General features: G+C 33.3%; 1 protein-coding gene across 2 annotated transcripts; it reads left to right on the forward strand.

Moving 5' to 3' along the window:
- Positions 1-11,491: 11,491 nt before the first annotated feature.
- Positions 11,492-17,012, forward strand: LOC110886717 (axial regulator YABBY 5). 2 transcript variants are annotated; one of them, XM_022134555.2, is made up of 7 exons: positions 11,492-11,809; positions 13,022-13,186; positions 15,713-15,836; positions 16,026-16,074; positions 16,205-16,280; positions 16,449-16,520; positions 16,714-17,012. In XM_022134555.2, the coding sequence occupies exons 1-7, from the start codon at positions 11,723-11,725 to the stop codon at positions 16,774-16,776; spliced, it is 636 nt and encodes a 211-aa protein (XP_021990247.1). In that variant the 5' UTR covers positions 11,492-11,722; the 3' UTR covers positions 16,777-17,012. The 2 variants fall into 2 exon arrangements, with proteins under 2 accessions (XP_021990247.1, XP_035834713.1); XM_035978820.1 differs by lacking the exon at positions 11,492-11,809 and adding an exon at positions 12,242-12,379.
- The last annotated feature ends 223 nt before the right edge of the window (positions 17,013-17,235 follow it).

The raw sequence follows: 17,235 nt of genomic DNA on the forward strand, positions 1-17,235 counted from the left end.
ATTCTGTTATGTTTTGGAATATGATTTGGATTATTAAGTGTTTTTCCTGATTTTGATCTAATTTTGTCCTCTAAATTTTTTTAGAAAACTGTTAAAAGATAAAGAGATTGAAATTTCGAAATCTGTTAACAAAATTAGATCAGCTTAAACAGGAAAGGATATCTTTTAATCCCTTAGATTTCGAATTTTCGGTTATGATATCAAATTAACAGCTGTTAGCGAGGTTGCTACTCGAGACCACGAGGTTGCTACTCGCAACCATGAGGTTGCTACTCGCAACCATGAGGTTGCTACTCGCAACCATAACGTCATTAGTCGAGACCATGAGGTTGCTACTCGCAACCATAACGTCATGACTCGCAACCATGAGGTTGCTACTCGCAACCATAACGTCATTAGTCGCAATCATGAGGTTGCTACTCGCAACCAGAATGTCATCACTCGCAACCATGAGGTTGCGACTCGCAACCATAACGTGATTAGTCGAAACCGTAGTTGCGACTCGCAACCATAACGTGACTAGTCGAAACCGTAGTTGCGACTCGCAACCATAACGTCATTAGTCGAAATCGTGGTTGCGACTCGCAATCTCATTATTTAAGTTCGATCCGCGCTAACGGGTGGTTTGCTATTAAATGATTGGTTTTTGTAATTATTTAGTTAATTAATGAGGATCAAATAATGTTTTACAAAACCAAAATGGCTTTACTTGAATGAGCTTCTGATGCATCATTTCTGGCCAAAGCTGACTTGATGCATCTACTTATCATCCAAGTCTTACGAAAGCTATGTTGTGTGTGCATCATAAGCATGAATGTCTTAATTTCTGGCCAAAGCTGATTTAATTCATTCATAGATGGCATACTCAACAAGTGCATAACTAAAGTGTCTGTCTCAATTTCTGGCCAAAGCTGATTTGTTACAACCACTTTGCACATATGCTTAAATGATTACACTTCTGGCCAAAGCTGTTTTGTCTTCGTTTAAGTAGAACTTTAAGTAGTCTATTATTTTGATGTTAGTAATAGACGTATCACAACCTCTTCACATAATGATCCTTATATTAATGATCCTCAATTAATTTTGTGATCATTTTGTCTGCCTTATTCTTAGTACCCATAATTTTTCTCACTATAATTTTCTTCTATAAATCTATATCTCATCCACTCTAATTCCTAAGCCTAAAATGTTTTGCTTTATTTAAAGTTTCTATAAAAATTAGCTCTTAAATTAAATCCTTGATTATCTCTTAAGACACGATGATCCTTATTGCTCTCTTCTGATAAGGCACTACAGAAGAAAAGTAGAGCATGATGATTAGGATAAATCGAACATGATGTCTCTTATGATAATCAAGAACTCTCTAATATAATTGCTATCACTAAAGTTATTCCAGATTAATTTTTTCCTAAGACTAATCTATAATTGTGGAATAATTACAAGAACTCCTAAGGTGCATGTCTTCATTTGACTAATTATAAATTATATGGTTAAGTGGTATATGTGAATATATTATAATGTACAATACCATGACCCATAAAGTTAAGGGCTTACGCATGGAAATAACTACATTTTCCAGTACATTACATACTAAGTTTTCATTTGTACAATTTGATGCATTATAAATCAGCTATAACACTCAAAAGTACCAAAGTATAACGAGTGTGTTGATAAGCAACATATGTACATAGAAATAAATGTTTGAAACTGGAAAATAAGATGTTATTCACCTTACAACCACTAAAACCTTAAGAGAGGATTGTTCTAAAGTCCATAGACAAATTACAAGTGCTAATCCCAACGTTAAGGTTCTTCAAGGGAAAATCTCACTGCATAATTATGTCATTAGACTAGGCATAAGCAACGAGACTATCCATTATTCTAAAGAACAGTTGGATAAATTAATTAGATAGTAACTTACTAATGATATTTAAGTCTGATAATTTTAATATTCCAATTAACACATGATTAGTTGACTCTAGTTCCATACGTTTCCTTACCAGAACTCGACAAATAACTAACATGAGAGTTAGTGACAAAATTAAATGTCAAGACTATAAGAACCATAATGAAGACTCTTCCAACAACGCTTTTCGATACCTTATATATTCTGAAGATTAATCAGAATATAGTATCATAATTAAGCAATGTTATGAAGGTTGTGAGGTTTGCATAGTCAACATAAAGTCACACTTATCTTAAACTCTCCTCTTATTTGTTCTAAATATCTGGATAGAAACATTACTAAGATGAAACTAGATGATACCTTATTTTTCACAACCTTTGTCATCATGCTAACGAGAATTTGACAAAAGGAAAATGAGACTTATAAATTTCATCCATTAGAACCAAAATTCATGAGAAATCATAACATGGTTAATGAGGATGATTTTTTTTTTTTAATCTCATTTTCAGTGATTCTAAATCATGACGTTACAGCCCTAAATATTACTTGGCTTAAGGAATAAGTATGGGTCCATCATAAGTCATTCATTGACATTCGTGGATCTTATTCCAAATGGAATATTCAGACATAATTCATTTATCATTTAAAAGACTATTAACTTGTATCTAAATTTTGTCGCATATGGCCTACGGTCTTAGAAGAACTCTATTCATATATGTAGTTAATCAGATTTCTATTAAATATGTCCTTAAAGTTTCTTATGATATCTGGACATTAAAGAAATCAAATAAAGTCTAACGTATATGTGATAGGTTCCCACGTCACGTAGCTCATTGAAACTTCTCTTGTAGCATTCTAGAGATATTAAAGATCAGTGGGAGCATTAAGTGTCTTAATAATAACTTGCAATAGTTGCAAGAGATGGGGGATTGAAAATTTTGAATTTCCACCTCTTGTACAAGACATCGTTCCATCACGACACTGTTCAATCAAACCTTATCTCCTTAAATCTAATGCTACTCTTACAAAAGTTTCATTGTTGCTTAATTGTGGGCGCACTTAGATTTCTTACCTAAACTAACGTAATCCTCAACAAGAGAAACTACAACGACTAATGTCATTAATTTGTTTTCTTTATTAGAATTTGTTGGTCGTTAAGTATTGACCCTAAGCATGCTGAGTTCCTAAAGATTTCTAAGGTTAGTGGGAGCAGTCAAAGTCCTTATTATGACTTGCAAGGAATACAAGAGGCGGGGGGAAGAGTGTCATTAAATTCACTCCGAATTTAACTCCGATTACACCTCTTGTACACTATACTGCACCAACTCTTACAAACTTAGAATGAAAATGATAGCAACCTAACCAAGAGCTAATCCATAAAATTGAAACTTCTAATGAACCCAATAATCAACTCAGGAGGTCATCTAGGTTTAAAAGCCTACTAACTTTGATGATTACATAACCTCCCTAATTGAAGTTGAAATGGATTTTGGAAATGCTTACTGATCCTATCTCTTCAAATTAAGCCATTAGTGTAAATCAATCATTTGAATGGAATAAAACAGTTTTCTAGTAAAACTGACTTTGTGTGTTCTTATAACGTTTGGGATTTGATTAAGTTACCTAAGAGTGTTCATGACTAAACCAAATCCTAATATAAGCGTTAAGACACTCAAAAGCATGATTGATTGTCAAAGGTTGTACTCAGGAAGAGATAAGTTATTAAAGACTCTTTTTTGCATATCTAACAAAAGATTTCTTTGAGGATCATCACTGTTCTAGTAGCTTATAATAGTTTTAAGCTACATTAGATGAACATTAAAACGATTTTCCCTAATAAATGGCTGACACATTTACATGTTCATTAGATAACAACCTAAAGTTTCAAACTGAAGGTTAAAGAACACTTTATTTGTAAGCCAATAATATCCATGTATGGGTTAATTCAAACATCATAATGTGATGAAAAGCTAACGTAATTATTTTCATCAAGAATCAAGTGGATTAATGTACCTACCTCAAGATGAGTGGGAGCAACTAAAATAAACTTGTCTATATAGATGACATTCTTTGACAAGCATATGTTACATAAGTCAAAGCATTGTTAACACAAACTTTGATATAATAAAACTCAGAGATATCTCTTACGTGATTGATATCATAACATACTGAGATAGACCCAATGGGATATTAGTTTCGTTCCATAAGTTTAACATTAAATGGGTCCTTACATATGTAACAATCAATATTGCTCTCCTATAGAGGATAATAGGATAAATGAGATTATTTATTTACGCTTCATTAATTAGAAGCCTTATGTAAGTTTAAGTCTATACTCGTTTAGATATTACTCATATTGCAACACACTAGATATGTCTAGATTAATGTGTAGCATCTAATGGAGTATTACAATATCTTTAAAAGAAACGAGAGACTACAATTTAAAGAAGAAGTGAGAATTAAAACCGGTTTATTACTCTAACTTTGAGATATTCAAAGATTATAAAAATGCAGTTTCGGGTATATCTTTATGTCAGCAGACAAAACCTATTTCATGGAGGAGTCATAATGCACTGATATTAACAACCTAAGTTATAACGACATAACATGGTCACTAAATGTTGTTGGAAATTTAATCAGTGGACTCATAAGTTTATTAACTCCATATAATGTTTTGAAGAATTAGTGTGATAAAGTCAGCTACCATAACTCCTTGAACAGTAACAGTTCAAGAGGTGTTGCATTAAATTTCGATACGCAATTAATTATTCGTTTATGAACGAATTGAGGAAACTAAGTTTTGTATCGAATACATTCATGATATGCTTAAGGATCCTATAACTGAAGGGCTATTACCCATAAGTCTTACTAAGAGAGCTCATAGACGGGTATTAATTAATGGCCATGCGCAACCGCATATCGTACTATGAATGACTAAGTATTAGTTAATTTTCCTCAAGTTTGATTTTGTATGTCTGTTAGAATATGTTCAACCGGTATAATGGCATATAGACAAATAAAAGTTACAAATCAAACAAAGGGCTTACGCGTATTTTGATCATGATGATTAGGTTTTAAATTAAGGCTATAGTATGATTAATGGGGGTCCTGAGTCGCATAATGATTCAACGGCTGTATTTTTCTGCTATAGTACTTGTTTAAGGCTAAAATGAGTGTTAACTCCTGATCAGGCTTATCTAATACTCATAGTAAATGATTACTCGGCTAAGTGGGAGAATGTAAGATTAAATATATTACGTATTAATATTTAATCTATAGCCATCATAATCATTTACATTATAGAGATCAAAATATATTAACCTATTATTTAATTAGTTGGTAATTGTTGATGGACCATATTACCCTTAGTAACTAATTAGGTTTCCTCCTGGGTGCTTATATAAGGAGAGTTATGTGGAGGTTTAGGGGTTACTCAGTTACACAATTCACACACCCCATTAGCCATAACATCATCACAAAACCTCCTCTCCTAACCGATACCCTTTTCGGTTTTCTAAGTTCCCATCATCAGTTAGCACCCTAAGGAGGAACCAGATCAAGATGACAAGCATGTCGAACTCCATTACTGGATTCTCCTCTGCACTATCTGCTGTGACAGGTATGATTTATATTGTTTTCCTTCATGCACAAACAGAACTGAACCAACAGGATTATGATCCAAAGATGAAATTAGGTGTATATGTATGCTTAATTTCGTTAGACATAATGAAATTATGAAATATTTGATTTAAGGTTACTTGTAAGTGATTAACAAGTAGATTATGAAGTGGCTTTTGATAATATGATTAAGTTAATGATAGACTTATGTTTATAACCATCATGAATGATAGTAATAGAAAGATACTTGAACAATTTATGAGTTTGAGTACATCTTCATGTTTGCCATGAAATGGGTGTTGTATAATATGATGAAATTGATATTATACTCATGTTAATAGATGCTTGAAATCATCATGTGTATGTGAATGTTTAAAATCTTTGGCTAAATTTGATGTTGGGTAAATTTTATACATATGATGCAATGGGTTATTTCATGGTGATGAAACAATCCCAAGTTCTTATATAATAATTGATAGATTAGCATACAATGATTACAAATTATGTTAATTTGAGGTTAACAATTACAGCAACTAGGTTGAAGAAGGTAGTTAAAATGGTGGTCTAAAAAAAGTACCTGCCGGGTAATTAATGAAATACCTAAATGAGTTGTTGAACTTATATGTGGGTTTGCATATGTTAATAGGCAGTTGACTTTTAACAGTCAAACTGACCTATAATAGGATTAAATGGTGATTTTGGTATAAAGTCCGTAAGGTGGGAGAGTCTGATAAATGATGACTAATCTAACCATCTTGTGAATGATAAATGGTAGTTTGACTCTTGACAAGCTAGGTGGAAGCTTGGGAAGAAGTAGGTCAAACGGATCGAATACGCAAGAAAAGCATAATCGGATGCAAGGTAAGTTAAACTTACATCTTTAAAATAGAACATCTACTTATGTATTTGATTAAGGACAAAGCGACTTAGCATTTGAAATGAATCCTTGAAATATGACGTTCCGACGCGAGTGTATACGGATCAGAACAAATAAAAATGGTAGGAAACCATATTTGTGGTGAAAAGGGTAAAATGGTAAATTGGTCACATGTTGACAAATAAACAATGAGTTTTGAAAAGTTACCTTATGGTGTAAGCCATAATGGGTAAAAGGGGTAAAATGGTAAATTGGTCACGTGTTGACAAATAAACAATGAGTTTTGAAAAGTTACCTTATGGTGTAAACCATAATGGGTATAAAAGGTAAAATGGTCACGTGTTGACGAATAAACGATGAGTTCTAAAAAGACACCCTATGGCGTAAGCAATAATAGGTCAAACGAGTAAAGGAACGACCTTTAAGAAATATGATCATATGCGAGAACCACCTTTATTGCGAGAACCGCAAGAACCAATGTGAACACAACCTAAAATAGCTAAAAAAAACCTAACCCCCCCCCCAAAAAAAAAAAAAAAAACCTAAACCCCCAAAAACCTACCCCCCCCCCCACAAGCTAAAATGCTAAAAACTAAACCCCCCCAAAAACCTAAAAAAATCTAAAAAAATCTAAAAAATAAAAAAAAATCTAATTTTTTTTTAATATTTTTAATGTTAAAATCGCTACTTTTAGTAGCAAAAAAAATTATTTAAAAAAAATAAAATTTTTTTTTGCTACTAAAAGTAGCGATTTTTTTATAAAAAATATTAAAAAAAAATTGTGTGTTTTTAGCTATTTTTAGGCATTTTTGGTTGTGTTCACATCGGTTCTCGCGGTTCTCGCATTAAAGGGTGGTTCCTAACGGATCCTTGTCATATATATATATATATATATATATATATATATATATATATATATATAAAATGTTTGGTCGTTTAGGCCAAATGGGTCAATGCTTTGACCCGAGTCAGGTATGTGTAATGGGTCAAACTCTCAATGAGGTCTTAGGGCCGAGGAGAACTAATTGAGTCATCGGTGAACATTGGATTTACCTAAAGTGAGGTATATCTAGCGATTTGAATTTGAGATATTATGGTCTTAGTGACATAATGAATTTAAAATGTAATACGGGTTAAAAGAGTATACTTGGTCAAAACAAGCTTTTAAAATGTACTTCGTAGTTAAAAGGATTAAAATTTGACTAAAACGCCCCCGAATAACAAATTGGGCAAATGACCCTTGAGGGTAGTTTAAAAATGGATTTTATATTTTAGTTTCCCATTGGGTGGTATAAAAGTGAAAGGCGTAAGACTTTTTAGCTAAATACCTCCTAACGGGTCATTTTTGTAAATTGCCGATTCGAATGGTAGAATCAGCATATAATGTTTTCACTAAAATAATTCACCACAAATATAGTTGGGGTGGAAGATAAATGGAAGTCTTAGTGTGGAAGTAGCAGGTATGAAAAGAGTAAGTAAAACTTGATGTTTGGTGCACAAATCTTGAAACGGGTCAAATAATTAATTATATGCGAGAATCGGGTAACAAATGCATAATTCGTAAAAACTAAGAATCTGGGTTAAGGATTTTGAGTTAAATACATAGGTAAATGTTTTACGGACATTTAGAAACAAGTTTCAAGCAAAACGGATAAGTAACGAAGAAGTTACGCAACTTTTCGTGAAAAAAGGGAAATTACGGAAACCTGCAGCTTTAGCCAGCCGGCATGAGGCTGCTGGCCAAAACAGATAATACCTGCCGTAAATTACGGCAGGGAGCCATAGCTTACGACGGGTTATTTTCAAAATGTTATTTTTGTTGTTCTGGGCCTTCGGGTTTAATTTGTTACGTTATAAACTCCTTATAACTAACGGATTTGATGATTTATCAAATTTCGCTAATGGTTTTGAAACGCCGGACGAAGATCAAGTTTAACGAAGAACCGAACACAGTTTACGAATCAAGTTTCCGCATTTTTTTAGTTGTTTTCGGAAATAAATGAAGACAATACGTTGAAATGTTTCTAATACTTATGAAGTTTTTATGAAGCTCGAAATTACGAAGGAACTTGTATTTGCATTATAATTAATATAAATGCAAATTTATTTATTTAATTTATGTTATTAAGTCTGGGTCTTACACGACAATGATGATGATGGTTTTGAGCGTCCCAGGCTGCGGTCGGGTTCGTTTGTGGAGTTGGCCAACGAAGAGGATGACGACGATGAGTTGTTTGATAACAACCTTTTTTTCTTTGTCCTTCTCTATCTCATAACTGTTAGTGCAGTTTTTGTGTCCGCTGCTGTGTGAATAGATTATGTTACATTTTAAGCTGATTATGTAATAGTTAGTGAACGGGAAACGTATGTGTGTAGACCCATTCGTTTGAAGTGGTCAAACGAAACGAAAAGGGTTTTTTCTGTAGGTCCGGCTACGAGGATCTAGTCGCCTAATCCTTGTGTACAAACCAACTCGGTTGTGCGGAATCCAACCGAGATAGCAAACCGAGATAGAACACACAAATAAACAACACACAAGATTCACCGATTAACACCTCTGTATTAATACGTATGAAAAGATCAGTTACAAGCTCAATGTTTACAAATGTATTCTGTAAACTCTCAAAGTTCTCTCGTGTGAGTGTGTGTTTTTACTCTCTGTGCTCTCTGTGTTCCACACACTAGTTCTGTCTGATATCTGGCTATATATAGCAACAGACACTACGAAACAGAACAGTTCTTGGCGAAACAAAACATAGACGACGAAAGGGAAGCTGATGTCGACGAAAGAGAATCAATGTCGACGAAACAGTATGTTTCGTCGACTTCCAGCCTGTTTCACCGAACTGGGCTTAGGCCCAAACAGTGAGGCCCAGAAGCTTGTTTCGCCGACTTTGGTTTAGGCCCATGTCTTGTTTTCTTGTCTTGTGTCAGCCCATGGACTAAATCTAAGTCCTTTATCCATCTTGGCCCATGTTTGATCTTGTACACGACGGAGGAAAGTCGTGTGCTTGATCGAATCACGTCGCGTCGAGTCGCGTCCACAAACATGTATCAACATTTTCGTTTGACTTTGTGAGTTTGCAAGTGACCATCCATTGTAGTTTGGAATTTCCAAGTGAAGGTGGTGGACCTATATATATCTATTCTTATGTCATTTGCAAACTAAGGTTTTAGATTTGGGGAGAGACCATCACTTGGTCTCTCCCGGTTTCCATGATGTATCCTCTTTCGGTAGTGTTAGGACGGCTTATTATGTATCGGTTTGTAACGTTATGTAGTCCGAATCAATACAAGAAAGTTGTTTATCTATATTTAATCTTCCATCTTTGAACTTAATCTCACACTAATCTTGGTTTTCAGCCCGAAACACGAACTTTCATTAATCAAAGGTACTTGGGGGCATTCTTTAATTGTTTCTTGAACTGTTTAATGCTGATATTTTTCATGCATACAAGGTGCATACCAGGCGTTCGATTAAATGCCAATGATGTATATTTACATTTTTTTAACTAGAACAGTTATTATATCTTAGGCAAATTGGATTTAAATAATCCCAACTTTCTCAATTTGGCCGATAATAATCCCAACTTTCTCTATTTGGCCGATAATAATCCCAACTCAGTTATTTGTTGATAATAATTCGAACTGGTCCACTTTTGGCCGATAATAACATGCGTTAAAAATAGCTTAACGGAGTTAAGTTTTTTCCAAATTAAAACCGATATTTTACCGGATTTTGATTAGAACGAGGATACGAGTTGAATGACATAAAATTTACCTCTTATTGTTAATAATATTAGGAGCATTACAAGACGTAGTTTTAACTGTGTTACTTTGTTTTTCATAATACCTATGCTTGGTACTTATGTAGTAGAATCTATCATACAAAAATGTCGGGTCATTTACCTAGAGGGGTGACAATTTTGAAACATTTATTTACATATGGGTCGATTTGAGTAATGTTTCAACTAAAAATTAACTCATATGGTATCAGATCATTTAGGTACATTTACCTAAAGGGGTGACAATTTTGAAACATTTACCTCTGCGTCGAGCGAACGGGGAGTACTCAGTTGTCAACTTTGAAAGGTTTTTTTTTTTAGAATTATTTATTATGAGTCTAACTTCATTGTTATTGTTAAAATGGCAGTATAAATGTGCTTTCCTTTTAAACTATTTTATTTTGTTCTAATATCTTGTTTTTCTTTTGTTTTGAGGATTGTTTGGGTTTGTTGCTTTGGGCCGCTCTCCTCTTCTTGTGTCGCTAGCCTGCCTCTCTTTGGGCTTATAAGGATGGGCTCACATCTGTCTCCTTGGCTAGGGTTTTCTGCGCTCCATAAAAGGAGTCGTCGTGGCTTCTTCGTGGCTACAATCTTCATCAAGCATCTTTGGCTCTCATCTTTGTCCCTCTTGTTCCTGGTCTTCCATTGTTTCTCACAAGTAACATTCGTGAGAGTGTAGAGCCCTTTTTCTATGTTGCCTTGTCTGTTCTTGTTTATGTATATGATTCACCAGTCAATCTGTGATGACTGGTTAATCATTCACTTGTAACTGTGGTTGTTTACATAAATAAAATTTGTGCCTTTGTTCTGAGTTTCGTGACAGTTATATATACTGAAATGTAACTATTTTAGTTTCTTCAAATGGTGTTCCTATGCAGACACCTGAACAACATTTGAACATCATATAAATTTCAAATAAAAACATAACTAAATATTTGAATATTAGAAAGCATAATTAACCATTGATAAGTTTATTTATCAAAGTTCAAAAAAATATATCTCAACTATTTTATGCGTTAAGAGAATAAACTATATTTTATTTAGCCCATATAATATATTGATTCTTAAAAACATAACTTTTAGTATATAATATTAAGTTATTTAACACGTATAATACACAGAATCCTAATCTAGTTTCTAATTATATTGATTTATTTAAGTAATTCTGTCGGTAAATATGATGTATCAAGTAAATGGCTTGACCAAGAGAGTTAATTTGTGCTGGTTTAGGTGCATGGGTGAGGTCCCGCAGGCACTATCTGAACCTACCTTTTGCTATAATGCCTTTGCCCCTTAACTCTTTGGATCCTATCCCATTTCCCTTCTTACTAATTTCCCCTTTCTCTCCCTCAGATATATACACATAATATAATATATCTATATATGTAATTTCTTGATCTCTTTCTTCATCTATAAATAGAAACAACTTGAAACAAGAGAACACTGTAGTGATCACACAACTTCAACCCTCAGACACAAAGATTTTGTAGAGAGTATCTTTGATCTTAGAGAGAGAAAGTTTTGTGAGAGAGAGAGATGTCAAGCAACAGCTGCATAGATGTAGCAGCAGCATCTGAGCAACTGCGTTATATACCTTGTAACTTTTGCAATATTGTTCTTGCGGTAAACACTCTTATCTTTGTTATTTTTCTGTGATTTGTGTTGTGTATGTAGAGAGTTGAAAAGAAGAAGAAAAAGAAGAAAGAGGAGGAGGAGTTTTTGCATAATTTGAGGGCTATAAAATGATAAAAGATGATAAGTAGCTGCATATGGATTTTTGGTTGAGATCATATTGGAAACAAACAAATTGATCCATTTGAAATCAAGTCTTCTTTTTCATTTTGGATGCATATACAAACTCATATAGTCAAGTCTCCATCCTTTGAGACTTTCTTTTTCTTATTACTTCTTCTGCTTGCAGTCAAAAGTGAAAGTCCTTCAAATATCTGAAACTTCTACCTCTCTCTCTCTCTCTCTCTATCTCTCTCTATCTCTCTCTCTCTCTCTCTCTCTCTCACAAGAGCTAAGGACGGTACTCGAATGACTAGTAACAAGGACAAGAACCATTCGATGCTTTTCTTTCTCTGTGGAGATTTTCCATTATAAAAAACAATTGATTCAAATCTTGACCAAATTAAAATGGCCATTAGAGTAGCACCCTTCAATATCATTGCATGTGACTACTTACAAAAGGCTAGGGTTTTTCTTTTCTGGCTCTTGATCAAGATTATATACATGTTCAAGCAAAAAAAAAAAACAAATATTCTTCATTTCTTAAGCTAGTATTTGCTTTGGTTTCTTGGTTCATTTTTCCTTATATTCTTTTTATCTCTCAAGTGTTTTTAAGAGTTGTACCTCTTGTAATTGGCTTTGGCCCTTGAAAAATTGATCTTTGGTATGATATGATAGTATCCCTAATTTGTTGTTTGAGCGGCACTTCGAACGCCTTATTTTTCACCGTTCCCCTTCGAAAACAAATTAAGTTTTTCTCGTTTAATTGGATTAAAAATAGAGCGAATTTATGCAATTTGTCTTGGTTAATTAGACGGGGTGTTTTTCTCGTTTCTTTATGTATCTTGTACTGATTTGTCTAGCATCGTGCTAGTCGTATTATATTATTTATTATAATATAATATAATACAATACTCTCGCCCTGAAAAATACTTAAATTCATTCTTTTAGGACACTTGATCATAAAATTCTAATCTTTGGAACCCTAAAAGTCTTATTTTAGATTTTGTGACCAAATTTAAATGGAATTTGTGTTCTTGATTGATTTTCTGAAATGGGTATTCTTGATTTGGAGGTAATAATTGATGTTTGGTTGAAATGCAGGTGAGTGTACCATGCAGCAGCTTATTTGACATAGTGACAGTAAGATGTGGACACTGCACCAATCTGTGGTCTGTGAATATGGGCATGGCTGCTGCCTTTCACCAGTCTCTCTCAAATTCCAATCCCACCTCCCAAGATCATTCAACTTCTACTCACCATAATCAGGTGACTTTCTTTTATTATACTCTAGTTTAGATCAATTTCATATATAATAATCAAAACTGTCTCTTTCAAGATGTTAAGCTTCAATTCAAAATTGGCACCAATGTTATTAATTTGTAGTACCTTTTTTTATGAAATAAATGAGTAAATTGAAACAGTTCAACTTACTTCTTTTTGTTAAATGGAATGGTCTTTCTTCTCAAAGTACAAAATAATTTTTCATCAAGATGAGAGTGCAAGTAAAATCATTTTTCATCAAGGTTTCTCTTAAAATTCTTATTTTCTATACTATGTTGAAATTAAGTTGAAATATAAAATGGTAAGAAACCGATCAAATCTATAATGTTTTTTTTTTTAAACGGTTAACAGAAATTTTATTAATCATCAAGATTAACAACGAGTTAACCCGAAAATTAAACAAAAAATACAAAAGCTATAATGTAGTTGTGGTTTTTTTCTCTATATTGCAAAAAAAACAAATGAGAACAGTAAATATTTGCTCATGGCATTATTAACCTAGTGGCATTTTAAGGTAGGATAAAACTTAGGGATTATTAGGTACTCTGTTCGATTCCTACAAAGAGATTTCTTCCTGAGTAGATGATATAATCTGATGGTTCCACTGATAACACGATAATAATGTAGTGGTACATCAGTTTATTCAAATTTGCTGTAAAAAAACAGTAAAATATTTGATTTATCTTTCAAAAGTCAAACTCAAATGCAGATTGGTAAATGCAAATGTTAGGTTTCAGTTCTTTCAGAATCAGCTCATTAAATTTTGTTACTTTTTGAAGAAATTATCAGTAGATAGGGATCTAGTTACTCTAGGTCATACATAGGATAATCTAAAGACCACAAAAACCAGACTGTTTTTCCTCTTTTCAACCCTTTTTTATTGCTGTTACATCATAGATCCAAGAACCCTAACCGCCGTTTTCCATAGGGTTTATTTTTGCGGCCAACATCTGTATAAAATGCGTCAGTATTCTCTCTTTCTTCAATAATATTTATCATTAAATTAGTATATTTGAAAACCCTAGTCCTTTTTGTATTATATGTTTGTTAAACTGATTTTAATATCAAAAGTAGTATTATATGTTTCTTTTATTTTCTTTGCACCAAGATCTTGTCGTTTTCTTCTGCAAGCCCCATCTCTCTCACCTCTGATATGAACGAGGTGGTGGATATGTTTGGGACACTGTTGACAGCAAGTGTCATTCATTTCTGAGATGTTTTTGTATTATTTTACTTTTACTTTTGTATCCCCAAACTGATTCAGTCACTTCAATGTTATTAGTTCACTTTCATCTCTTATTCAGAAACATCATTTCCAAAAGTAAAAAACGAAAGTAAATAACAATAAGACTAAAGAGTTGTCCTTTTTGTGGGTTAATACTCTAAGGGGGGACGGTATAATAGCGGGGAGGGGTCTCGGGGAGTGGGGTTGTTGCACGGGGAAGGTGGTGCCGGTGTTGGAGCGGTGAGCGGGGAGAGGTGTAGGCAGTGAGTAGTCACCGATGCACGAAGAGAAGATAGAGAGGAGAGAGAGGGGGTGAATGGTGGGTCCCAATCCCTTTCAACCAATCATATTTTTTTTAAAATTCTTTACCACTCTTCATATGTTTGACCATTGCCAGTGATTGAATACAAAATAGGGAGTAGAGTGGGGACTTGACATGGCATCATATTATTGACTAAAAAAAACTTAAACACTTACCAATAATTGACCACTCCCTCCACTCTAAGACTAGGTGTAAATTTCACAGTTTGAATCGGGTAGATAGTTTTCTTTTTCAATGACAAATTTGGATTACTGACGAACAACTGTAGTATCATCTTGCTAACAGTGTAACCACCCGATCATATTGGGGCAGATAGTGTGATATGAATGTTTGAGATGTAATCATGTAGCTCGTGTTATTTTGGGTTTTTCAACTCCAGCTCTTGTTGGGTTTTTTTTTTTTTTTTTTTACGGCAAATGTTACTCCTATTCTAATTACACCAATAATATTTTAGATCTTTCGACGTTCAAAAGAAGAAAATAACAATAAGATTAGGTTAACCTCGAGTTTGTAGTTGTATCTTGTCAATTGTTGAACTCTCTATAATTTTAGTGTTATAATCAAGTTTATGCTATATAAATCATCTCTTCAAGAGTCTAGTTATTAGTAGTTTTCTAGGTATGTCGAAAGTTCATACAATAACATACAAGTTACACATTTCATGAATTTCTAAATACATGTCGCTGTGACATCTTCATAATTTTAACGAGTCGTATACAAAGAAAGTTAAGCATCGCATTCCATTTTTTTGTTATTAGTTTATACATAATATAAAAGTAGCAATTTCAAGTGAAAATGCAAACTTTGGTGGCTGATATATGCCAATCTACCAGTACTTACGCTATAGAAAATTGATTTGCTTATTATAAACATATAGATGAGGTAAAAACCAAAGAGTTTGAAGTAAAAGTAGCCATTTACATGAGTTTAAGGATACTTAAGTCTTCAATTCTTGATATTTCAGAAGGCTCCAACCCACACTCCCCCAAATTATAGGGTTGATTTGGGTACCTCTTCAAAATACAACAGCAGGATGCCAATGAGGCCGTCTCCGGTTTCCATGACTACTGACCAAAAAATCAATCGCCGTAAGTTGATTCATCTCCTCGCTCGTTACATAAAATGTACAAAATTTTAATATAACTTCAAAATTATTCAATAAAAACAGCTGAATAGATTGGTTATAAAAGTGTACACTTCATGCACCTTTCGATATCAATGTTCATCACAGTATTTTCGGTACTTCGAATCTAACATCATGGATGTGCATTTTTCAGCTCCCGAAAAGAGGCAACGCGTTCCTTCTGCATACAACCAGTTCATAAAGTAAGAACACCAATCTATCCCTATCCCATTTAATTTTTTGTTTTGGTTTTGAGTTACACTAAAAGAAATTTGAAGTTGGATTTTTTTTTTATTTATCAAACTAATTAAACTAAAATATGGGCATTTGTAGAGAGGAAATCCAGAGGATAAAAGCAAATAATCCAGATATAAGCCATAGGGAAGCTTTTAGTACTGCTGCAAAAAATGTAAGTGCGCATGGTAGCAATTTTCTGCATACTCCACTTTATTTTTTATTGTTTGGTGGCTTTCACAATATCAAGTACTTGTGTCAATACATGTATATACATATATGTGTGTCTTATATGCCCATATTTGATTTATAAATTAACACTATAAATTCTCTTGAAAAATAGTGGGCACATTTCCCTCACATTCATTTTGGATTGATGCTGGAAGCAAATAATCACCAAGCTAAACTTGATGAGGTATGTTAATTAATTCATTCTTAATTTATCTCATTTTAATAGATTACAGGATATCATAATATTTGTGATGAGCTAATTCAAACATATATATTTTCTTCTTTTTTGTATAAATACTGATTAAAATATTCATCATATATATACATTGTACAAATGCTAGAATCATGTAAAGCTTAAACATCTGGATTGTATGTAGATGAGCTGCGGGCAAGGTTCGGAGAAGCGACCAAGATCAAGGGCTGCATTGTTCAAGAAATGAGTAAAGCTTGATTAAAAGAAACTCAAAGCAAACCCTCTCATATATATTATATTTCGAGTTCAACAAAACCATGACCTTAACATGTTTTTAAGGACATAAATTAATATTTGGATATTTTCAAATTGTACTTTGCAGTCATATGAGTGATGTTATTTGTGTATTTTTATTTGTTATCTAAAAGTAAGCTTGTTTGCTTGCTTGCCTTTATAATTATACCCCAAAAACCTTCAGTTTGATTTTGTTTCTGTAAATCGCTTACTGAGAGGTGACTATATATAATGAAATAATAAAAGGCATATCGGTGGAGTATTAATACTTACAAAAGACGTGAAACAAGACAGTGACTGAAACCGTGAATTCTTCATTTGTGATAATATAATGCTACAATCAACGTCATTACATTCCAATAAGAGATTATATGTGCCTTAGTTGAACCTTGTACGTATTTGTGATGATAAC

The sequence above is a fragment of the Helianthus annuus genome, chromosome 10, assembly GCF_002127325.2.
Source record: "Helianthus annuus cultivar XRQ/B chromosome 10, HanXRQr2.0-SUNRISE, whole genome shotgun sequence".
Taxonomy (NCBI): Eukaryota; Viridiplantae; Streptophyta; class Magnoliopsida; order Asterales; family Asteraceae; genus Helianthus; species Helianthus annuus.

What these genes read in the sequence shown, in the direction of transcription:
- LOC110886717 (XM_022134555.2), top strand. Translation starts at nt 11,723, where the DNA reads ATGTCAAGCAACAGCTGCATAGATGTAGCAGCAGCATCTGAGCAACTG. An exon ending in TTTGCAATATTGTTCTTGCG is followed by an intron (nt 11,810 to 13,021) that starts GTAAACACTCTT and finishes GTTGAAATGCAG; the next exon opens with GTGAGTGTACCATGCAGCAG. An exon ending in CTTCTACTCACCATAATCAG is followed by an intron (nt 13,187 to 15,712) that starts GTGACTTTCTTT and finishes TTGATATTTCAG; the next exon opens with AAGGCTCCAACCCACACTCC.